Genomic DNA, 25,415 nt, shown 5'->3' on the forward strand with positions numbered 1-25,415 from the left:
CTGATAAAATAATCATTCCAGAAAAAAAAATCCTTAGTTCATCCAAATTTTCTGTATCTGGACACACCAGATACTCTAATTGTTTAGAGTAATTGTTGCTAAAAATGATTTATGCTAAAAATGTGGGCAAAGTTGCTCTAATAATACTGCTTCTAAGGTTTAATGAGTTTATCTGATGCTAATAATATCCAATGATCCAAAAATATGGAAGAAGTCTGTATGTGATTGAAACTGTAATTGCAACTGTTACTTATTTTGACTACATGACAAATTCCTCTCCATAAAAAGTACTATATGCTACAGGTTTAACTTTTTAAATTGAAGTTACTTTCAATAATGTAGTAATACCTATTACTCAAAAAACAGGATTCTCAAGTGTCAAAAAAAAGACTCAAATTCAGACTCAAATGATTATTCCCAATCTTACCAAAATGTTACATATTATATAGCTAAAGCTATTAGTATTGGCTGATTAGGCATAAAGGGGATTTCTTTTTTTTTTTTTTTTTTTTTAAAGATTTTATTTATTTATTTGACAGACAGATCACAGGTAGGCAGAGAGGCAGGCAGAGAGAGCGATGGGGAAGCAGGCTCCCCACTAAGCAGAGAGCCCGATGCGGGGCTCGATCCCAGGACCCTGAGATCATGACCTGAGCTGAAGGCAGCGGCTTAACCCACTGAGCCACCCAGGCGCCCCATAAAGGGGATTTCTTTATGTTCATAGGATGACAAATAAGAATTAACCTTAACTACATTAACCAGTTTTAGTTAAAATAAATCAATTATAAAAATAAATAAATTAATTAAAGAAACTAAAAATAAAGGATTGCATAGTTAATTCCTAGTGCTCTAACAGAAATTTTATCAAAATGTATACAATCTGTTCTTCATACAGAGTAGGCCAATTTTAGACCAATCAGATCACTTTCTTTTAGTATTTAGGATAAAATGTCAGAAATGATATGAAAATGTCAGAAATGATACACTTACCTTCAGTGATACCAATTTAGATAGATCACCTATCTGGGGTATGTTATTGTCTGATAAATCAAGGTGTTGTAGAGCTGCGCAGCTACTCATTTGCTCCATGGCCTATCACAAGAAAAACATCACACTAGTTCATGAACACAAAACCAAAAAATGAAATTCTTCCCTAGTTCCTCATAGCTGAATCTCCTGTCTCCTCTGTTTATTATTGGAAGGATATGAGCAGAGTTTAGCAAAAGGAAGAAGTAGTAATAAGAGAATTTGATAAGTTGTTATATACCAAGCTTCTACCTTCATTATCCCTCTGAGAGGAGAGGATCATATCATCCCAGATATTTACAGCTTGAAAAAACCTTAGTGATAACCCATGACAGCTGGTGTAGTATAGAGTTTACAAGGTAAGAGGGAAGTCAAACTACACGGATTCAAATGCTGGCTCTGCAACTTCCTGGCCATGTGACCTTAAGAAAGTTACTTTACTTCTCAGTATTTCAGTTTGCATTTACATAATAATCGTAACGACTATATCTACTTCATAGGCTGCCATGACACTGAATGATTTAGTGTAGTTAAAGTGCCTAGAACAGCACCTAGCATAAATTAACAAGTGAGCTATTAATATCATTTAACTGAGTCCCCTTATCTAACATATCAAAAGATAAGACATGGAGATATTTATTACACAAAAATACGGAGTTACTAAGTGATGGAAGCAGGGTTAGAATCCAGATCTCTTGACTGTTAAGACAGTATGTTCTCTACTATACCATTAAACATTTACTTAGAGCTTAACTCAGCATGCTATAGTACCCCTACATTTCATTCTACTATTTGACAACTTTTCTAAGTATAATATAGATTCTTTGTGCACAAAAGATATTATACTGCATATTTGTTTCAAAATAATTTTTTTTTCAGTTTATGTTAACTAAAATTATCCCTGGGAAATGGAAGTAGATACTTTCACTTCTTATTCTATTTATTTCTATACTGGTTGAATTTTTTTACAGTGAATATTTATTTTTACAGTAAATATTTTTATAAATTAAAAAAAGAAAATGCAACTATGAAAAAAAGAAACAATTCACCTTCAGATTATTTCCTGCCAAATTCAGCCATTCCAAATGTACTAGGTCCTTCAGCCCTTCCACGTATCCAATGCTATTATGAGGCAAATTTAACACCCGGAGTTGGGTCAGTTTGGCCACACCCATCATTCGCACCAGCCGGTTATTAGCCACTGACAACTGTAGAACAAAAACATATCATTATCTTAGAAATAAAATATGCATATTACTTTCACTTTTTTAAAAGATTGGTTTATATGACCAAACATTCCCAAATATACAAACTCATATTGAACTTCTCACATATTTTGTCTAAATACTCTATAGTGTAACTATTTGTTATTGTTGGTGTTCTAAGTTGTTCCTAAGCAATGGAAAATACACATAAAGCTGAGCAATCAGACCCTCTCCAACTGTTCAAAACATTTTTAACAGAGCAACTACTTGAGTAGGGCCCAATATATGGGAGGAGCCCAATAGACATTTGCTGACAGAATGAATGAATGAACTCTTCACCTCCACCATGATGTAAAAGGTTATCTAACAACACAATGTTTTGCCAACACAAAATGTTTTGTTTTTCTAACACTTCTTTTTCTAGTCTATTTTAAATGTGGCACATATGTGTTCATCTTCAAGGAAAATTGTCATGTAAAAATTTATGGTAACATTTACTGCTTTCTAGGACTGCAGAGTTACTTTTTGTTAGGTATTTTGTTGTTTTTTGTTTGTTTTTTTTTGTTTTTTAAAGATTTTATTTACTTATTTGACAGAGACAGATCACAAGTAGGCAGAGAGGCAGGCAGAGAGAGAGAGAGAGGAGGAAGCAGGCTCCCTGCTGAGCAGAGAGCCCGATGCGGGACTTGATCCCAGGACCCTGAGATCATGACCTGAGCCGAAGGCAGCGGCTTAACCCACTGAGCCACCCAGGCGCCCAGTATTTTGTTGTTTTGTAGAATAATAAACACGTGTAACTATTTCCTCAGATGGCAATACCTACCTGTATTAATCGTCGGCATTTCTCAAGATTTTCCAATTTAATAATCTGATTTTTATCCAGAATCAAAGTATGAATATCAGCTTCACAAGGTAAGTTTGGACTTAATTTCTGTAGTCCCTGTCCTGACCAGTTGACCACTGATCCTTGAAAATAGAAGAGAAATTGTTAGAAAACACAATAGCTGAGCATAGGAATGGAATAATATTCATAAAATCTCTAAATTTAGAGTTAGAAAACACTAGAACATAATAAATATCAAGATTTAAAAACTAAGGCAATCAAGTTCTAAATGACCACAGATTGAAAATGTTCACTTTCCCTCAGAAACATCAAATTATACCCAGAAATTTGTGATATTCTGTTCAAGTTTTTAATGATATAATAATACTCTGGAATTCTTCGCATTTAAATATTAACTATTGGGGCCTGGGGGTTCAGTCGGTCAAGCACCAAATCTTGATTTTGGCTCAGATCATAAATTAAGGGTGGTGGGATGGAACCCCCAGTCAGCTCCACCATTAAGATTCTCTCTCTCTTTTGGGCGCCTGGGTGGCTCGGTGGGTTGAGCCGCTGCCTTCGGCTCGGGTCATGATCTCGGGGTCCTGGGATCGAGTCCCGCATCGGGCTCTCTGCTCAGCAGGGAGCCTGCTTCCTCCTCTCTCTCTCTGCCTGCCGCTCTGCCTACTTGTGATCTCTCTCTGTCAAATAAATAAATAAAATCTTTAAAAAAAAAAAAAAAAAAAAGATTCTCTCTCTTTCTCTCTGCCCCTTCCCCCAACCCCCCCCATAGCCAGCACAAGTGTCTACTCTCTCTCTCAATAAACAAACAAATAAGCAAATAAATAAGAACTATTCCATATTTTGTGGCTAAGTAACGTTTGTCTTTTTTAAATGGAACTAATCCTTTGATAGAGATCAACCTGCTTGCAACCTAACTACTAGTATATCCTAAAGTGCCTAAACTATTTTTAAAATCAATGTATAGTTAATTTATCTACAAAATGGGAACAATACACCTAATTAATTAAATTGAGGTGGGGATGAAAACAGAAACCACATGAATAAAACTTAGCCCCGCTCCTGGCATACAGCAATCAATTAAGTAATTTAGTTTCACAGACGTTGGCTCCCCGATGAAGCGCTGTGGTATCCTGGGCAAGTTATTGTTCGCTTTGGGGCTCACTTTTCCACTCTACAAGATGCAGGTGATAATAGTATCTGTCTTATAATGTTGTTCTACAGAAAGAATGAGATCATGTTAAAAAAAAAAAAAAAAAAAAAGTGCTCTGTAAACGTTTACTGCTATTCCGGGCGCCTGAGTGGCTCAGTGGGTTAAAGCCTCTGCCTTCAGCTTGGGTCATGATCTCAGGGTCCCGGATGGAGGCCCCCCTCCCCTTCGGGCTCTCTGCTCAGCGGGCAGCCTGCTTCCTCCTCTCTCTGCCTGCCTCTCTGCCTACTTGTGATCTCTCTATCAAATAAATAAAATCTTAAAAAAAAAAAAAAAGGTTTACTTGCTATTATTGTCAGTCAGTTTCCCTTGGTGGGCTGAGGAGGTGGAGTTTAAGAGAAGCCGATATCAAAAAGGGGTGGGGCCACAGAAACTGCCAATTTCAAATTTATACCCAGATTAAGATTACTGTGGAAAATAATTGTGCGAGACTGCTCTCCTGAAAGGTTTCAACGTGTTTTCATTGTCTAATGGATTCCAGCATTTAGGGACGGTCATGGGGAGACCCTGAGAATTTGGTGAAAGCTGTGTACTGTCCAAGGAAAATGTAGTTTTTGCACACAATTCCACGGGGTCGACAGACCTCTTAGAACCATCGATGCTCTTCACCCCCAACAAGAAATCACGGCCCCCAGATAATGACCCCCTGGTCTAAACTGTTAAGAGAGGCCTTAACCCTCAGCCCGGCCCCCGATCCAGAAGGCTGCTGCGGAGCCTCGGAGCTGTAACCAAAACAAAGGAGCTCGCTCGTGCCCGGCGACTCCCGGCCACAGAAGCACCCACACCTCACGCTCCGCTGGGGAGCGACCAAACCGGATCCCAGGACCTGGTCTGCAGAACAAAGTGTGGATATCTGTGGGCTCTCGGTCACCCTCAATTTTATCACTGCCAAGGAACACTTCCAAAAAAGGATTTAACGTCGGTCTAAGAGCTATGTTTGAAAGAGGGTTTCCTGAACGCGATAAGAAGACAGAGGATAAGGGAGACGCGTAAAGCGACATATGGAGATCCGGGAATTTTTACTTGGGCATCCAGAATTCAAAGTAAAAATCCAAAAAAGGTCACCGCAGTCCGAAACCCACCATCCAGGCAGCCTCAGAAGCGCGGGAGCTAAGGCGCCCGGCCGCGCGAAGGACCCTGGGGATGTAGTTCCCAGCTCGGCCCTCTCCTCAAAGCTGCAGAGCTAGGCAGCACCCCGGAACTCCAACTCCCAGAGGGCAGCGCGGCTTCACGACGCCCACAGCCCCGCGTCTAAAGAACTGGTACAGAACTGCACCCCCAAACCCAGGCTTCTTCTCTCGACCAGGTAACTATTTAATTTAGTTCCATGGTGTAAACTTTGGGATTCAAGGGGGGGGGGGGTGTCGCCTTACCTTCTCCAGGAGGCAAAGCCGCGTCGACGCGCGCCACCGCCATACTTCCCGCTTGCTAATAATACCAAGCAACCGTCCTCCAGCTGCTCGGTGGAGTTTGGAGTCTGGAGGAGGGAGCCGGAAACTACAGCTCCCAGGATGCACGGCAACCAGACGGCCCAATTGGTTGCTGGCGTCTAATGATGTGAAACTCAGGTTTAGAATCTGAACCGCAGTGTGTTTAGGAACCCTGATCTGACAGATAAGCCAACTATTGTTAGATGATCTTTCCCCTCCCTTTTCTAGACGTTTGTGAAATTTAACACTTACCTTTGAGATTATTATAATGTCGCTATTTAATGCAGATCGGATTTCAGCGCTCTCGGCTACAAGCCTCTATGGCGGCTGCCCCTTTTGACAATTCTGAATCAATTCAAAGTTTTCTCCTCTGCTATAGGAATGACTTGGGCAATCTTGTTGAGATAGTCAAAATGGATATATTTCACTTGAAAATTTAAAGCATTCCCGGATAGAAAGTTTTGTGCAGTATTTTTAAGTGGTTCTTGAATACTTAACAGAACTTTAGACCTGAGGGTATATCTAATTAAGTATGAACCTGGAACTTTTGCAGGGAATATACGAAAGAATTTTACAGTATATTCTCCAAACTCAAGAATTACACTGCCTAACTCGAGGGGAGTAGGCTCACACTTTTGCTTTAACTATTACCTGCTAACTAGTATGATTTTAACTATTAACACAAGATCTTAGCGAATGGAGAAAGAAATGTAAACAATCTTCAAAGAAGACTTGAAGGAGGACGTGAAACTGAGCTAGGGCTTAGTAGATGGGGAGATATACAGTATCAGATTATTATACAGTTCAGAGGTAGATGAAAAGACATTAGCATGGGCTGCAAGGTAGAGTCAGGTGGTAATGAAGGTGCTCTCATAGGAAATGAGAGACTAACCTAATAGCCGGACAGAATGTACAAAGGGAACTTCCAATCTCTATTACACATGCCTCCATTCCCTCTTGCAACCTTTATTCTGAACTCCCCTCTTTCTGAAACAGCAGTGTACCAAATCTCTGACAATCTGTGTTTGGTAAAATCCACTAACACTTTTAGATTTCTAGGCTCTTGATCCTGTGAACTTTCCCTCCTTTCTGGGATCTCCTCTGATCTCTGTGACTACACCCACCCTTAACGCTTTTTTTTTTTTTATTTCAAGTGTTTATTTAAATTTCAATTAGTTAACACATATGGCAAAATGAGTTTCAGGTATAGGGATGCCTGGGCGGCTCAGTCTGCTGAGGGACTCTTGATTTGGGTTCAGGTCATGATCTTGGGATTGTGGTGACTCGGGATCCAACCCTGCATTGGCCTCCACGCTCAATGGGAAGTCTGTTGGAGATTCTCTTTCCCTCTGCTCCTCCCTCCTGCTGTCACTCTAAAAAATAAATAAATGTGTTTTTTAAAAAACTGAGTTTCAGGTGTAGAATTTAGTGATTCATCACTTACATGTAACATCCAGTGCTCATCACAAGTGCCCACCTTACTACCCATCACCTATTTAACCCATTCCCTTGCCCACCTCCCCTCCATCAAACCTGTTTTCTGTAGTTAAGAGTCTCTTACGATTTTGCCTCCCTTTTTTCCCTTCCCCATGTTCATCTGTTTGGTTTCTTAAATTCCACCTATAAGTGAAATCATCTGGTATTTGTCTGTCTCTGACTCACACCCAACTTAACTTTTTCTCACTCAATTTCCCACTGTTTTATTCTCAAGACAAATTTCCTAGTTCTGAAGAGGTAATTAAGACTAGAAATCTTTCTCATCTAACCAAGAGACCCCTTATTTAGGAAACACAATCTTGGGGCGCCTGGGTGGCTCAGTGGGTTAAGCCGCTGCCTTCGGCTCAGGTCATGATCTCAGGGTCCTGGGGTCGAGTCCCGCATCGGGCTCTCTGCTCAGCGGGGAGCCTGCTTCCCCTCTCTCTCTCTGTCTGCCTCTCCGTCTACTTGTGATTTCTCTCTATCAAATAAATAAAATCTTTAAAAAAAAAAAAAAAAAAAAAGGAAACACAATCTTATATCACAGGTGTAAGAACAAAGCAGGTTTGAATACCGCCTCCAACTTTGTTTGCTGGAATACCTGGTAAGGATTGAAGGGTGTCTCTAGCTCAGGGAGGGAGAAAGGATAATGACCTGGGAGAGGGATCCTGGAAGCTCAGAGGGCACCAAAAGGAGCACAGGTTCCTGCACGTTTATAGCAACAGCAGAACCAGAATTTTGTCTGGTTAATCTGACCTAGAATCCAGAGGGAAGTATTCCCTTTATGGGATCAACTAAGTATAGCTGTGGATCCATAAAAGAGTGGCCAGATGTTCCTGGGCACAGTCCCACATCCTAAGTGAACGAGCAACCCTTTAAAATCACACTTCAGAAACTCTTGTGCTTAAGATACAGCATGTACATCTAAAATCAAATTGCTACACTGTAACTAAACTGTCTCATCTTGTGTATATATATTGAACTTTGCAAGTTCAATAGGATTCTACTAACCAACACTATGAACCTCTCAACAAAGTAGCATTTGGTGGGCGGGCGAGGGGTGGGGGGTGTCAGGCCTAGGCTCCATAATACTTTTCCTTTCTATCAGCAAGGCAAACCTGATCTCTGCAACAGCGGATTGCCCTGACTTGTATCCTGCAGCTCTAAAGCATCTGCCCAGGGCTACAGGCAGAGAGATAAGTAAAACACCTTTTATCATGTTAATCTTTTCCTCAAATACTTTTCTCTTGTAATTCAACTTTTGAGCGCTAGCATAATCTATCTGTCCTCATCCTACCTCTCACCTTTCGTTCCACTACTTTTCACTTGGTGTTTTTGAATGAGGGGTTGACAGAATGAAACTTGTGTTTAAAAAGGTTAAAAGGCTCATATAACAAGGAGGAACTGAAGAGTAGAACAGTGGCAGGAAGGAGACTGTTCTAATAGTGGATGGTAACCTTTAACAGCAGTTTCAGTTTAGATAACACAAAGAGATGGGAAACTAAAACATTTGTGGATAGTGCAATGTATCTTGATAAAACACAGGAGGTCTTCTAATTAGGATGAAAGCTTATATTTTTAAAAAGTAAATGTAATAATAACTTCGAAGTTTTAAAGTTTAGATAACAAGTTTAGATAACACAAAGAGATGGGAAACTAAAACATTTGTGGATAGTGCAATGTATCTTGACAAAACACAGGAGGTCTTCTAATTAGGATGAAAGCTTATATTTTTAAAAAGTAAATGTAATAATAACTTTGAAGTTTCAAAGTTTTAAAATGGCAAAGCTCTTAATGATGCAGACTGGCCAGGTCTAAGGACCCAGAGGGGTTCCCACAGGACCAGCCAACAGGATCCTTGGCTTCATGCAGGAAAGAAATCAAATTGAGCTGAGAGGAAGTGAAAGCAGAGTTTACTGAAGATATAGAGAGAGCAGATACAGATGGAGCATCTGGGAGACTCAGAAAGGAAAAGGAAAATGCATCTCGTCTTTGCTTGGGGTCTGGGTTTTTACTGAAGATGGTGGTGAGGTATACATGTCCTGTCAGGCATCTAGGAACTGGTCAAAACAAGGGCAAATACTCAGGTGTCCTCCATAAATCACTTACAGCCTGGAGCCAGGGATCTAGGTGTCAAGGTGTCTGGAGTCAGTGGTCTTGGAAAATATTCATGATGACCCCGACTTGTCACTGCTTAGATGTTACCTATTGTGCTGGAAGATGCAAAAAAAAAAAATCATTAACTCCTTGACATTTACAAGGAGGACATACAATTATTGCTACTTTAAGCAATGTGTAGGGCAGGATTTCAGATCCTAGCAAGAATATAAGCAGGAAAAGGAGCAAAAAAAAAAAAAAAAAAAAAGTTTTCTTTCATGGGGTCCTTTTAGTTTCTGTCTCAATATAAAAATTTTGACATTGTAAAGGTTTTTGAAATGTGCTAATTTTTACAATAAAAAAATCTTTATATGAAAGTTTAGGTGCCTTTCTTCTTTGGTTAATATTCATTGGTAGATTCTTATGGTCCTACTCCCTTATCTGTGACCTATGACATGGAAGGAAAGACTGCCACTATGATATATTTATCCATGGGTTATCTAGAAATCCTAAATGAGCACTAACTCTCCTCGTTATTATTTATTATTATTTAATAGGCATTACACACACATGATAACAAAACCCGAACAGTGCAAAAAGTTATACACTAATAGTTTCATATGTTTTGTCTGTTCACCTGTCTGGAAGAAAAGCTGCAATTTATTCAGATTATTGAAGTGGTCTGGAAATCAAAAAAGAAGGTTAGAACTGAAGTTAAAGAATTTCAGTAACAAAATTCTACAATAATATTTGGACAGAGAAGCTGGTTGCTCTTCCTTATTACTACAAAGAGGTTCCATTTAGGCTCTATCCAGAGATTAGGGGTGAACAAATAGGAAGCTCTTCCAGATAGAGGAAACAAAACGGGATGGGGAACCAGTGAATGACTTTCTCCACCATGCCCACTGGATATAAACTGCTAGCTTACCATTCTCTAAAGCAATAAGATTTCTTTGGTGGACAGAACAGTCTTCAAGTATCAATTATCAATAAATAGATAAATTAATTATAAATAAATGCAAGGGCCAAAATAATGAATATAAAGGACCTAGCCAACTCAAGATGAGATTCTAAAATTTTTATTTTTTCCTGGTGTAATACATCAGCTAATACCTGTGGAAAAGAAAAAGTGGAAGTATAAACAAATTTCCAGAATAAAGCCTCTATGAGATATTTTTCAGGTGCCTTTTCATAATTAACTGGGTAAAAGTTGTCTTTGGTTTAAAAGAGTAATAAAAGGGGGTGCCTGGGTGGCTCAGTGGGTTAAGCCACTGCCTTCGGCTCAGGTCATGATCTCAGGGTCCTGGGATCGAGTCCCGCATCGGGCTCTCTGCTCGGCAGGGAGCCTGCTTCTTCCCCTCTCTCTCTCTCTCTCTGCCTGCCTCTCTGCCTACTTGTGATCTCTGTCAAAAGAAAAAAAAAAAAAAAAGAGTAATAAAGGAATCCTTGACATTTTTATTTTATTCATCATGTCTTTTGAAGTGTTTCCAAAAGGAATTAAACCTATAAAAGGGATTCATCATATTTCCAGTTGAAAATTAAGTGAATGTGTAAATAAGAATTTCTCTTTCCTTTGTACTTGGAAAACTGCTTAAATCTCAAAAAGTTCATTTATGAGTGGTAGTATTACTCCCCACCCCCAACTTGATTCACTTTTTTTTTAATTAATTAATTTGAGAGAGAGTGAGCACAAGAGCGGGTGAGGGGCAGAAGGAGAGGGAGAAAGAGAATCTTAAGCAGACTCCCCACTGAGTGCAGAACCTGGAACCCGATAGGGGGCTCCATGCAGGGTTCAGTCCCACGACCCCGAGGTCATGACCTGAGCTAAAATCAGGAGTTGGTCCCCCAACCAACTAAGCCACCCAGGTGCCCCTTGATTCATTTTTTTTTTTAAATGAGAGGGTATGACAGTTAATTTTATGTCAAGTTGGCTAGGCCACAGTACCCAGATATGTGATCAAACATTATTTTGGATGTTTCTATGAGAGTATTTTTTGGGTAAGATTTACATTTAAATTCATAGACTCTGAGTAAAGCAGAATGCCCTCCATATGTGGGGTGGCCTCATCCCAACATCTGAAGATATGAAGAGAACAAAAGACCGACCTCTGCCAAATAGCATGGAATTCTGTGGCAGACAGCCTTTGGATTTAACTGCAACATTAACTCCTTGCTGGGTTTCCAACAGCCCACCCTGCTAGTTTTGAACTTGGCAGGTTCCATAATCATGTGAGCCAATTCCTTACAATAAATCTCTTCCTATATATATGTGTATGTACATACTATTAGTTCTCTTTCTCTGGAGAACCTGTAATACGGGGTGAGTGGGTGAGGGGAGGGGAAGAGGAATAATCAACTTCCAAGTAGCTTTTAAGATTTTATTTATTTATTTGACAGACAGAGATCACAAGTAGGCAGAGAGGCAGGCAGAGAGAGAGGAGGAAGCAGGCTCCCCGCTGAGCAGAGAGCCCGATGTGGGGCTCGATCCCAGGACCCTGAGATCATGACCCGAGCCAAAGGCAGCGGCTCTAACCCACTGAGCCACCCAGGCACCCCCCAAGTAGCTTTTAAATACTGAAATCTTTTTTGGGGGGGTGGGGAGGCATAGAGCCCAACATGGGGCTTGAATTCACAACACTGAGATCAAGACCTGAGTTGAGATCAGGAGTTGGATGCTTAGCTGAACGAGTCACCCAGGCTCCTCAATACTGAAGTTTTTATTCTATAATTATATAGGATGGTCCACCTCATTTGGGGCTCTGTTGACATCATATAGAGATATGAAAAATTTGTCCATTTGGAATAGACTTCTCTGAAGAGAAAGAAAATTCAGAGTTTAGGTGAATTATGTGCCTCTGAGAGATGGCATATAACAGTGTGGCTGGTATAAGTGATCCATCTACAGTAATGATTAGAATAGCTTTGCTACACAGTTGCTTATGCACAGAATGTAACAAATTTAATTAAAAAAAATAATATCCAAAGGAGTCTAAATATCTCGAGATGTCCTCTTTGCCCTTCAAAAATACACTATTTTGAAATAATGTAGCATGTATCTGTTTATTCTTAAAAATATGTTATTGTAAAAATGTTAGAAAACAGGCAAGCAAAAAATAAAGTTTCCATAACCCTCCTACTGAGAGAAGTCACTGTTAACATGTTGGTGTGTTTCTTTTCAATCTCTTATTGGTGGGAATATATCTAGATCCTTGCCTCTCATATTTTTTTAAAACAAAAATGAGGGGCGCCTGGGTGGCTCAGTGGGTTAAGCCGCTGCCTTCGGCTCAGGTCATGATCCCAGGGTCCTGGGATCGAGCCCCACATCGGGCTCTCTGCTGGGCAGGGAGCCTGCTTCTTCCTCTCTCTCTCTCTGCCTGCCTCTCTGTCTACTTGTGATCTCTGCCTGTCAAATAAATAAATAAAATCTTAAAAAAAAAATGATTATATACTATACAAAATTTCAAAAAATATGCTTTGAGGGGCAACTAAGTGGTTCAGTGGGTTAAGCCTGTGCCTTCAGTTCAGGTCATGATCTCAGGGTCCTGGAATCGAGCCCCACAATTGGGTTCTCTGCTCAGCAGGGAGCCTGCTTCCCCCTCTCTCTGCTTGCCTCTCTGCCTATTTGTGATCTCCCTCTTTGTCAAATAAATAAATAAAATCTTTAAAAAAAAATGCTTTGAAAATTTCTCTGTGATTTAATTTTGGCCATCTCATACCCTTTAAATATTTTTTTACTTTTTCTTGTTTTCCAATTGAAAGAATAATATCAAGCATAAAAATATAAAGCATACTGATATATATCTGTCAGCTTTTTCTCTTCTGAAATTATACTTTTAAAATTTTGAAATCACTAGGATTTTCATACTTAACCACAATAAAAAGTCTATAATACAGAAAGAATATGAATAACAATCTCTTTAAACTAAAATATAAACTCCCAACGGGTGCCTGGCTGGCTCAGTCAGTAGAGCATGTGACTCTTAATGTCAGGGTTGTGAGTTAAAATTCCACTGGGCATGGAGCTTACTCAAAATTAAAAAAAAAAAAAAAAAAGGAGGAGAGAAAACTAGAGAACAGAGAATGTTATGAAGAAAATCACAAACTCCTTTTCATCCCTTCAAGTAAAATAAACTCAAAAGGCTACTTTATGTAGCTATTCTCCACAGGCACTTGGGTAACTATGCCCTATAAGCTGAACCCTACCTCCTGCTTTTGTACAGTCTACAGCTGATTACAGCTTTTACATTTTATGTGGCTGGAAAAAAAACAAAAGAATAGTAACAATTTATGACACATAAAATTATACGCAACTCAAATTTCAGTGCCCATAAATAAAATAGTTTTGGAATACAGTCGTACTTATTTACCTACTGTCTATGGCTGCATTTACAGAACAACAGAATATTCATAATTGACACCATATGTGTCATTCTTATCACTTCAGACTGCTGCTACATACTACAAATCACCAAAATATATTTTTACTTGACACCATTTCAAGTGCATGCATATCACCACACTGTGACATTTTTTTTTATTACTAACATATACCTGTCAAGCAAAATAAAAAAAGAAAAAAGTAGACTTAAGACATTCCATCTTCGGGACGCCTGGGTGGCTCAGTTGGTTGGACGACTGCCTTCGGCTCAGGTCATGATCCTGGAGTTCCGGGACGAGTCCCACATCAGGCTCCCAGCTCAATGGAGAGTCTGCTTCTCCCTCTGACCTTCTCCTCGCTCATGCTCTCTCTCACTGTCTCTCTCTTAAATAAATAAATAAAATCTTTAAAAAAAAAAAAAAAGACATTCCATCTTCAAGATACAGTGAAATGTGATTATTTTATCAAATTAGATTGCAAAGCATTATGTTATTATGCCATAACCATTATCTGTGCTTAAAGAATACAATATATGTCTACCTTACCATACTAACCAGCCATCACAATAGTCCCAAATCACAGCAATCAATCAGAAAAGTTAGAAAAATTTAACAGATATCTCATCATAGTAAAATTTTTTCAAAGAAGAAAAGAAGAAAGCAAGCTGCAGTTGCTTAAGCAATGTATCCAGAGGGTGCTGGGGTGGCCCAGTAGGTGAAGCCTCTGCCTTCCGCTCAGGTCATGATCTCAGGGTCCTGGGATCAAGTCCCACATCAGGCTCTCTGCTCAGCAGGAGCCTGCTTCCCTCTCTCTCTCTCTGTCTGCCAGCCTCTCTGCCTACTTGTGATCTCTCTCTGTCAAATAAATACATTTTTTTATAAAATGTATCCAGAAAAAATAAACTGGTTTAAGACCATTAGCCTTTAGGTAAGAACAGCTGCTTTAGGTGTTAAAGCTCTGGGAACAGCACTGATAGTCAATTTAAATTATTTAGTGAAGGAAAATTATTTTGAATGTTTTCCACGGCTCTTAATAAATGAAGGAAAATTATTTTGAATGTTTTCCACGGCTCTTAATAAATGAAGGAAAATTATTTTGAATGTTTTCCACGGCTCTTAATAAATGTTACTGATACAACTGATTTGTGCCTGTTTGTTCAGAAAGTCAACGTCTGAAATGACTGATGAATAGCCTCTAAGAATAGGATGCATGAAACAGGTGAGGATATTCATAAAGAAGTTGAGAAAACATTAACTTATTATACCTGAAGTGAAATTAGCTATGATGTGTTTCAACTTAAGTAAGTAGGAAAAGGATCAGCTTAACAGACTTAATAAAACACCTGTGAAAAGGTACGGTGTTATATACTATGGTTGCAACATCATTGTACTATCAGTCAACAGGTACTTTGTGGAAAACATTTGAATTTACCATGTGTTATTGAACCAGTAGTGCTAACAGTAAACTACATTTGTTCTCATGGACTTCATTTGCTATCAGTCTATGAATTCTTGTCAGAATTAGCAACTGAATATCTGACTTGCCCTACCACACAGCATTTGATAACTTTTTATTGTGATTTTTTTTTAAGATTTATTTATTTAGGGGCGTCTGGGTGGCTCAGTGGGTTAAGCCTCTGCCTTCGGCTCAGGTCATGGTCTCAGGGTCCTGCGATAGAGCCCCCCATCTGGCTCCCTGCTCAGCAGGGAGCCTGCTTCTCCCTCTCCTGCTTGCAGCTCTGCCTACTTGTGCTCTCTCTCCATCTCTCTGTCAAATGAATAAATAAATAAAATCTTTAAAAAAAAATTATTTATTTACTCATTTGAGAGCACATGAGTACAAGCTGGGGGAGAGCCCCAGACAGAAAGGGGGAGAATCTCAAGCAGAATCCCTGCTAAGCACAGAGCCCAGTGGAGGGCACAATGCCACAACCCTGAGATCATGAGCTGAGCTGAAATCAAGAGTGGGATGCTCAACGGAATAAGCCACCCAGGCACCCCTATAGGATTTTTTTTTTAAGCTTAGGGTGAAGACTGAAATTGTTCTAAATGAAAAGAACCTCCCCCCAACCACTATTATGAAACACTGAGAGAAAGGCTTTAAAATTCATTTTTTGGGCAACTGGGTGGCTCCTTCTGTTAAGTGCCTGCCATCAGCTTAGGTCATGATCCTGGGTTCCTGGGATGACGTCCTTCACTGGGCTCCCTGCTCAGTGGAGAGCCTGCTTCTCTCTCTGCCTCTGTTGCTCCCCCTGCTTATACACTCTCTCTCTCTGTCAAATAAATAAAATCTTAAAAAAAAAATTCATTTTTCTAATTTGCAAATGTTGATCATTTAATGATGCTTCTTAATGAACTCAACCTAAAATTGTAAAACACAGCACTTAGATGCAAAATTAATTCTATAGTAAAGTCATTTTGACAAAAAAAATAACAAGTTTAAACAAGTTTTATAAATTAAAACAAAAAGCAAGATCTCCATTCTCATACAAATTTGCAATGGTTATACTTTCTTTTTTTTTTTTTTTTTTTTTTAAAGATTTTATTTATTTATTTGACAGAGAGAGATCACAAGTAGGCAGAGAGGCAGGCAGAGAGAGAGAGAGAGAGGGAAGCAGGCTCCCTGCTGAGCAAAGAGCCCGATGCGGGACTCGATCCCAGGACCCTGAGATCATGACCTGAGCCGAAGGCAATGGCTTAACCCATTGAGCCACCCAGGCGCCCCAACAATGGTTATACTTTCAAGCTCAAACTACATTTTTAGCAGTATTGAAAGACCTCCAAGCAAATACAAAGGAAACTTACATATTTCGAGACCCATTTAACTGTGTAACTGAGCTTTCATTTAACTTTCAATTGGAAATAATTATTAATCATGCTAAAAGGAAAATTTCCAAAGAATAATCTAATTCTATAACTGTCTCCTAGAAGATTGACATGCTCAATTATCATATGGACTGATATCAATATTTAGCAGTATTTATCTGGGTGAAAACATATTTTTCAAAGATGAAATATGTAAAACATCATTACAGGTCAGGATAAGCAAACAATCACTAGAAATTGATTTTGGTGGTAGGGAAAAACTTTGGACCCTAATTCAGAGAAATGTCTAGGGGCACCTGGGTGGCTTAGTCACTTGGGTGGCTACCTTCACCTCAGGTCATGATCTCCAGGTCCTGGGATTGAGTCCCACATCGGGCTCCTTGCTGGGCGAAGAGTCAGCTTCTCTCTCTCCATTTGCCCTCCTCCCACTCATACACACACTCTCTCTCAAATAAATAAAATCTTTTAAAAAGAGAGAGAAATGTCCATCCTCCACCTCTCCCAAAAAGAATTTCATTTTTCTCTTTAGTAGACCTGTGGTTATATTTAAATTTCATCAAAGAAAATACTGTGAACATTTTTTTCTCATTATATACCTACATAATGTCCTCAATCTTGCCTATTAGACCATAAAGCCTAAAATATTTACTATTTGCAGATCTCTGTTTTAGATGAACTACAATCTGAGTAGGAAGTTAGCCAGTGAAAGAGAGGAAAGGGGCATCTGGGTGGCCCAGTGGGTTGAGCCGCTGCCTTCGGCTCGGGTCATGATCTCAGGGTCCTGGGATCGAGTCCCACATCGGGCTCTCTGCTCAGCAGGGTGCCTGCTTCCTCCTCTCTCTCTCTGCCTGCCTCTCTGCCTATTTGTGATCTCTCTCTGTCAAATAAATAAATAAAATCTTTAAAAAAAAAAAAAAAAGAAAAAGAAAAAGAGGAAAGATTTCCAGCCAAAGAAAATAGCTTGAGTACATGAGTAAGAACCAAAAGAATTAGTGGTGCCTGAGTGGCTCAGTTGTTAAGCATCTTCCATGGGCTCAGGTCATGATCCCAAGGTCCTGGAATTGAGTCCCTCATTGAGCCCCACATCCTGCTCCCTGATCAGCGGGAGGCCTGCATTTCCCTCTCTCTCACTCCCCCTGCTTGTGTTTCCTCTCATGGTCTATGTATCAAATAAATAAAATATTTTTAAAAAACAGAATATATGAAAATAGTAATCAGTTACTACATACATACTGAACTATACAAACACCACTACTCTTGCATTTTTGAGCCAATTGGTAATACCAGTTTCTTCCTGAAGATGGCTCCCTTTAATTATTTTCCAATATCTTATTATGAAAAATTTCCAATATATAGAAAATCTGAAAGAATTCCATAGTGAGCACTCAAACTCACTACTTTGATTCTTTTTTTTTTTTAAGATTTTATTTATTTATTTGACAGAGAGAGATCACAAGTAGGCAGAGGCAGGCAGAGAGAGAAGAGGAAGCAGGTTCCCTGCTGAGCAGAGAGCCCAATGTGGGGCTCGATCCTAAGACCCTGAGATCATGACCCGAGTGGAAGGCAGCAGCTTAACCCACTGAGCCACCCAGGCGCCCCACTACTTTGATTCTTTTATCAACATTTTATCATGTTTGTTTTACAACATATCTATCCATTTATGTATCCCTTCATCCAGTTTGTTTTTTGACATTTCAGTACACTCCCCTCTATTTACTTAAGCCAGTATTTAGTACTCAATATGTACCTAGTTTCCTTTCTTTTAAAGTAACAGCTACATACAATGAAATGCTCAAATCTTAATAAATATTTCTTGAAGTGTTTTTTGTTTTTGTTTTTAGGATTTTATTTGAGTAGGGAGAAGAGCAGAGGGAGAGGGACAAGCAGACTCTGGTGCTGAGGGGGGCGCTGATACAGGGTGGTGGTAGGGGGAGAGGGGCAGGAGGGCTTGATCCCATCACCCTGATATCATGACCTGAGACCAACTGAGCCACTTAGGCACGCTAAACACTCTCTGAGTTTTGACAAACTGTGTAGTTAACCCAAAAATCTATACAAATATAGAACATTACACAGAAAGTTCGCTTCTATACTTCCCACTCAATCCTTCTCTTCTCACTCAGAAGCAACCACTGTTGTGATTTTTTTCCCATCAAAATTTAGTTTTGCACAGTGTAGAACTCAATATATATAAAATCATACAGTAAGAATTTTTTTTTGGTAAGGCTACTTCTACTAAGCATAATGTTTTTGGTACTCATATGTTGATGTGTAAATCAAAAGTTCATTCCATTTTATTTCTGTGTAGTAGTCCATTGTATAAATATATATTATAGTTTGCTTATGTGCTTACTTACTGATGGGACACTCTATTGTTTCCTATGTTTTCCTGTATTTATTATGTATACAGCTGCTGTTCTTGTATAAAGTATTTAGGTTTTTTTTTTTAAGATTTATCTTTTGATAGAGAGGGTACACAGGAGGCAGGGGGGAGCAGACAGAGAGGGAGAGAATCTTAGGTGCATTTCCACTGAGTTTGGAGCCCAACTATGGGCTTAATCCCATGAGATCATGACCTAAGTGGAAGCCAAGAGTCAGATGCTTAACTGACTGAACCACCCAGATGCCCCTTATCTTTAAAGTTTTGTTTTGTTTTTAAGGTTGTATTTATTTACTTGACAGAGAGAGAGTGAGAGCACAGGCAGGCAGAGCTGTAGGGAGAAGGAGAAGCAGACTCCCTATTGAGCAGAGAACCCACTGTGGAGCTCGATCCCAGGACCCTGAGATCATGACTCGAGCTGAAGACAGACACGTACATGACTGAGCCAACCAGGTACCCCTGTATTTTTGAAGTTTTATTTATTTACATAATCTCTATACCCAATGTGGGGCTTAAGGTCATGACCCTGAGATCAAAAGTCATGAGCTCTTCCAAACTGAGCCAGCAGGTTCCCCTAAAGTATTTTTTAATTTAAAAAAAAAAAAAATTAAATTACAGGATAATACAAACGGTGCTTACCCTTCCTATTTTCCAGGATTGAATTGTGGGACTTAAATCTTTCTATCCCAAAGCACATTATAATTATTTGAAACTTTTTATTACAGAAAGTATTTAAAAGAGTCAGGGGCCTGGGTGGTTCAGTTAAGGGGCTGGGCTGCCCTCAGCTCTGGTCAAGATCTTGGGCTCCCTGCTCAGTGGGGAGCCTGCTTCTCCCTCTGCCTGAAGTTCCGCTGCTTGTGCGCTCTCTCTGGTAAATAAATAAAATCTTAAAAAATAAATAAGAAATAAAAAATAATAATAAATAATAAAAGAATACATAACAATGTAGAAACTGTTTTAAGAACTCTGCTACCCAATACCAGCTTCAACTCCTATCCAGTCTTGGTCATTTTTTCATCCATGCCCTTACCCAGTGGCTACTCTCTCATTTTTTTTTTTTTAAGATTTTATTTCTGTGACAGAGATCACAAGTAGGCAGAGAGGCAGGCAAAGAGAGAAGGGGAAGCAGGCTCCCCATTGAGCAGAGAGCTCTATGCGATGTGATGCAGGGCTTGATCCCAGTACCCTGAGATCATGACCTGAGCCAAAGGCAGAGGCTTAACTCACCAAGCCACCCAGGCACCCCTGCTCTCTCATTTTAAGACAAATCTCAAACATCATGCTATTTCATCTGTAAATATTTAGTATGTACCTGAAAATATAAGAACACTTTTTAAAACTGAACATGATCACAGTAAAATTAGAATACCTAAAGAACTAACAGTACATTTTAATATCATCAAAAATCCAAATCAATATTCAAATTACCCCCACAGTCTGTCCAGCATGTTTGTTCAAATCAGGCCTCAAATAAGACCCATACATTGCAATTGGTTGGAGAAGTTCTTAAATTTCTTTTAATCTGGGCACCTGGGTGGCTCAGTTGGTTAAGTGTCTGCCTTCAGCTCAAATCATGATCCCAGAATCCTGGGATAGAGCAGGGAGCCTGCTTCTCCCTTTGCCCCTCTATCTCTCTCTCTCATGAATGAATAAATAAAATACTTCTTAAAAATTTCTCAGGGCGCCTGAGTGGCTCAGTCCATTGGGCAGCTGCCTTCAGCTCAGGTCATAATCCCAGACCAGGGATTGATCCCACATCAGGATCCCTGCTCAGCAGGGAGTCTGCTTCTCCTTCTGACCCTATCTCCTCTTGAACTCTCTCCTTCTCTCTCTCAAATAAATGAATAAAATTTTTAAAAACAATAAATAAAAAATAAATTAAATAAAATTTATTTTAATCCATAGGTAGAACCAACTTCAAGTTGTGCAACCAATGCAACTGAACGGGGCATCCCACACCTGGGGTTTAATGCCCTGCATTTGCTGTCTTGGATAGTGGTAATTGTATCTTTGAATTTGTGTTCTTTAGCGAAGTACAATGGCAATAATAGGGCATATGCCTGGGGTTTGGAGCCTCAGCTCACAGGCAGGTTCACTTCCTGCTGCTTCCTCACTTTCACACTGACTCCCAGCACCACACTCACCAAAGCAAGCCTAATGGCCTTCATTCAGCAAGCAGCTTGATGCCTACCCCCATCCAGGACCCAGGTACACAACACATCCCAGGGGATTGCCCGTTCACTGTGAGTTAGGCAGGAACACAGTATAAGGAGATGGCCAGCTTGACAGTGCCTCCCTCACCACCCCAGCCCTGCGTTGCAGCATATAACATGTTGGTCCAGATCTCACAGTAAGGGCAACCAAAGAGCTGGCTGGACCTCGTGTGTTCCAGTACATGCATCAAGTCACAAGGCAGGTCCCTGGGCATCTATGAGGGGCTACACTACTCTAGAGAATGTCCTTGCCTGAGGAAGCATGACATTAAAAAGCAAATGAGAAAAGAGCATAAAACATCGAGATAGATTACTGAAGAAAGGAAATAGCTTAATATTTTATATCTGTATCCTTCTATTTGAAAAAGGGGGTCCAACTTTCATTTTCACTGGGTCCTGAAAATTATTTGTGCAGGTAGTCCTGTCCATAGGCTCTAATCTCTCTTTTTCCTTTCAATTCACATATTGTTGAAGAATTTAAGTCATCCTGCAGATGCCAATTGCATCCCTGTGGAATTGTTTCACAAGTTCCTGTCCCCTGTATATCATAAAATTAGTAGCTAGATATATGAAGACTTGATTAGAGTTAGATTTTAAAGTTACTTCATAATTTTTATTTTAATAATACTTCATAATTTTATTTTTTAAGTAATCTCTATACCCAACGTAGGGCTCAAATCCATGATCCCAATATCAAGAGTTGTCTGTTCTACCAACTGAACCAGGTATGCACCCCATTAATGCTTCATAATTTTAAAGAAAGCTTCATAGTTTTTAATGCCATATGGTTTTTAAACCTACTAATTTTCTAATCTAGTTACTAGGCATTCATTTCAGAGCCTTCCCTGAAGTCAATGCCTGAGAATCTTCGGATTGACCAGCCTTCCAGGAACTATGGTGGTAGATTCTACTTTGGTTCAGTATTGCTCCAGATTCTAAAAAGGTATATCCCTCCCACACCTGTGAAGAGAATGCTATGGGGGGAAACACTAAAAATGGGGCTGAGTCGTTCCAAAGGCATTCATGTTTACATTCCTGTTACTGTCTTACTGGAACTTTATGAGGCTTTTAGCACTGTTGAAACTTCCATAGGCTTCTCTGAAATGACTGTCATGGACTCTATCTCCTTTAACCTCATCTGTTCATCCTTCTTCAGATGATTCTCCCTCCATTCCCCTATCCCTTAAATACTGTATTTCTGGATTCTTTTTTGCTGATTCACTCTAGTCACTCTTTGTGGGGGTGGTAGACACAGAGATGCAATGTCCAGATCCCTCTACAAGCAAGGGCTTGCTGTCAAACAGTAGACATTGATCATTGTCACTGGTATCCCCACCTATCAGTAGGATCTGGCTCAGCTACTAAGAACACCTTACTTGGGTCATGATCTCTCTGGGGCAACACACATCTGGTGACAACGTGGGAGTATAAACAAAGTTGATTATTTCGTCAAACATGGAATACTCAGGCAGTAACTGTTCCAGAGCTCCCGCTGGGGTTGACTGAGGTTTGGTTGGGCCAGTAATTTATTTAACTTCTGCCACATATTGCTTTCTCCCCTCTCCTTTCACAGGACTTGATCCCTAATAAACATCTTACATCCTAAACACAGTCTCAAGAAATGCTTCCAAAGAAGGCAGCCTGTAATACTAGGTGATATCACCACACATTCTATCACCTGTATGTCCATTACTCTTAAAATATATCATATTACAAACACTCCTTTGAATTTGTTTAACTTCCTAAAACACAGCTCCACCTTAATGTACTATAGGCATCTTGAGCTCTGATTTTGAAAAATTGACCCTTTACCCCCACAAACATGCTCCTTTCTTTTATCTGTCCTTTAGACAAATGATATCATTATTCACTAAGTTCCCATCTTCACAATTTCCTTATCTCCTCTATTAACTATCCATTGCTATGTCAACTCCTAAACATAATGGTTTAAAACAACAAGCATTTATGATCTCAGCGTTTCTCTGGGATAGGAATTCAAGACAGTTTATCTGAGTGGAAACATAAGAGCAAGGAACATGTTCTGTCCCTAAGCTTCCAGAGTCTGGAGCAAGGATATGTTGATTTCAGCCCAATGTTATTCATGTTAGACTTCTGGCCTGCAGAACCAAAAGAATGTATTTCTGAACTTCTAAATTACCAAGTTTGTGGTTAATTTGTTATAGTGACCACAGAAAACTAATACAGCAAGTAAGCATATGTAAGAGGTGAAGAAGTAATGAACAGAAGAATGATCTTTTCTCAGGAACTTTAAGAGGTGGAGAAGAAGGCCAACTTTGGTTTAGTTCCATAAGGAAATAAATGAGAAGAAAGGACAGCTGAGCCTTTTGCCTATAAAAGAGAATGTAAGGTGGGGTGCCTGAGTGGCTCAACTGCTTAAGTGCCCAACTCTTGGTCTCAGCTCAGGTCTTGATCTCAGGGTTTTAAGTTCAAGGCCTGCGTTAGGCTCCAAATAAAAAAATAAAAGAAGGGGCTCCTGGATGGCTCAGTGGGTTAAGCCTCTGTCTTTGGCTCAGGTCATGATCTAGGGGTCCTGGGATTGAGCCCCGCACCGGGATAGAGCCCCACACTGGGCTCTCTGCTCAGTGGGGAGCCTGTGTCCCCATCTCTCTCTGTCTGCCTCTCTGCCTACTTGTGATCTTTCTGTCAAATAAATAAATAAAATCTTTTTAAAAATAAAATAATAAAAGAGAATGTAAGGATAAAGTAACCAAAAATTTATGGATGCTGTTGGAAGCTGTCTTATACGATATAAAATACTTTTAGGGGCTTTTGTATACCCTCTTCCTATTCTAAGAGTATTTGAGCACAATTTAGGGTGTGATAAACACAATGTGTTACAAAGAACCCTGTGTTGCCAACCCAAGAATGCCCTCCAAGAAAGAGTAAAAGAACGAACTAAAATCCCTAAGATCTAGTTTTCTGCTTTTCCTCCACAGAGCTACTCAGACCAAACTGAATTTTGAAGACCAGTAAAATAAAATCTTCCTAAAATGCTTGGAAGGTACTATAAATTCTGGGGTTCTGTGGACCAATTCCTGCTTGTACATCTGGGCTCCATCCTCTACTCATATCCAGCTGGGCTTGGAGCTTGTAGAAGCCAGGTGGTTTTCTTCTCTCTCTCTTTCTTTTTCTTTAGTGATCAAACATTAATCAGCGGTGATTTAAAACCAAGAGAACTATATGAATGTCAGGTGACTAAGTTCATCAAGCCATGGAAGCCTGAGGCATCCATCTGCCTACAGTCTATTTGGAGAATGTCTTCCAAGTATACTAGGTATTCTGAAAAGCTGGTCAGAGCTGGTCAGACTGTCAAATTCCTCCTCTTCTCTTTTCAATTCCATGCTGATCTCTATTAATTCATTTTTTAAATTTTATTTTTCACCCAAGGTGGAGATCAAACTCACAATCCCAAGATCAAGAGTCACACGCTCCACTGACTGAATCAGCCAGGTGGCCATTAACTTATTCTTGAGACTAGTCCAACATAACTCTACAGCTTTCTTAATATCAGTCGGCCACGTTATTGGACTTTTCGAACCTTTTTAACTACCTTTTTAGAGTAAGCAGCTTATATAGGCAGCATCAGTCAATCCTTATATTTGGTTTCCTAGTCAAATACTCCCAACACACAATTCAAGAATTGTCTCTTGCCACTTCCCAACACGCTTGTTTCTAGCGTCACTTAAGGGCTCAAGCAATAGAAGCACTGGCCCTCCCTGTGGGCTTGGCCAGAGCTCCCTTTTCCAGGTCTCCAGACAAAAGCTTTGCCCTTCCCTGTGCAACCATCCACCAGTCCCTGGACTGCAGTTCGCAGAAGTTGAAATCTACCTTTTCCCAGACAGGCAGCTGTCATTTTGCAGTGCTTCAGCGGTTACTTAATAGGGGTTTTGTAACCTGAATAAACTAATGAAAATTATTTGGCATAATTCCTGGCACAGAAAGAGAATTCAATGAATGCTAATCATAATTAATGCAAGGCGCCGTCATGTACAATTCGATTAGCAAGGCGTGGGAGACAGTTCAGATGTCATTACTATTTTCCAAAAGTGAAACGATAAAATTTAATTGTGTTGGTTGTGGAAATGGGCCAACATGGAAGGCAAAATGTGACTTTAAGTTTACCTGTGGGTATTGTCTGCAGATCACTAAACTATGGAGTTCACATTCCGTGCTGTAGGACGATAGCTCTAGGACACTTGGCCGTGGGAGACAGAATGACTCAGAAAACCACCACCAGCCTAAGTGACCGTCTACCTTCCTCTCGCTCCGAGAACAGGAACGGCTTCCAGAGAAAAGAGGCGGCGGTGATAGAC

At 39.8% G+C, this 25,415-nt stretch overlaps 1 protein-coding gene and 1 long non-coding RNA gene across 6 annotated transcripts in view; both read right to left on the minus strand.

Moving 5' to 3' along the window:
- The window catches only part of CEP97 (centrosomal protein 97), a 33,297-nt gene extending 27,520 nt beyond the window's left edge, over positions 1-5,777 (minus strand). Inside the window, exons 1-4 of the mRNA XM_059164285.1 lie at positions 5,656-5,777; positions 3,055-3,197; positions 2,076-2,234; positions 991-1,092 (exon numbers count right to left, since the gene is read on the minus strand). Coding sequence (XP_059020268.1) covers positions 991-1,092; positions 2,076-2,234; positions 3,055-3,197; positions 5,656-5,698 — 447 coding nt within the window. The 5' untranslated portion in view covers positions 5,699-5,777. The remainder of the gene's footprint in view (positions 1-990; positions 1,093-2,075; positions 2,235-3,054; positions 3,198-5,655) is intronic.
- A 673-nt stretch (positions 5,778-6,450) lies between these two features.
- On the minus strand, positions 6,451-25,408 carry LOC131825189 (uncharacterized). Of its 5 annotated transcripts, none has more exons than XR_009351154.1 (4): positions 25,225-25,408; positions 13,837-14,047; positions 9,298-9,401; positions 6,451-7,085 (listed from the first exon to the last, which is right to left on the minus strand). It is a non-coding gene; the product is annotated as an uncharacterized LOC131825189 (long non-coding RNA). The 5 variants fall into 5 exon arrangements; XR_009351156.1 differs by lacking the exon at positions 9,298-9,401 and adding an exon at positions 9,923-9,967 and having other exon boundaries at positions 6,461-7,085; positions 25,225-25,405; XR_009351153.1 differs by lacking the exon at positions 9,298-9,401 and having other exon boundaries at positions 6,525-7,085; positions 25,225-25,399.
- Between the last annotated feature and the right edge of the window lie 7 nt (positions 25,409-25,415).

This window comes from Mustela lutreola, chromosome 2 (assembly GCF_030435805.1).
Source record: "Mustela lutreola isolate mMusLut2 chromosome 2, mMusLut2.pri, whole genome shotgun sequence".
NCBI lineage: Eukaryota > Metazoa > Chordata > Mammalia > Carnivora > Mustelidae > Mustela > Mustela lutreola.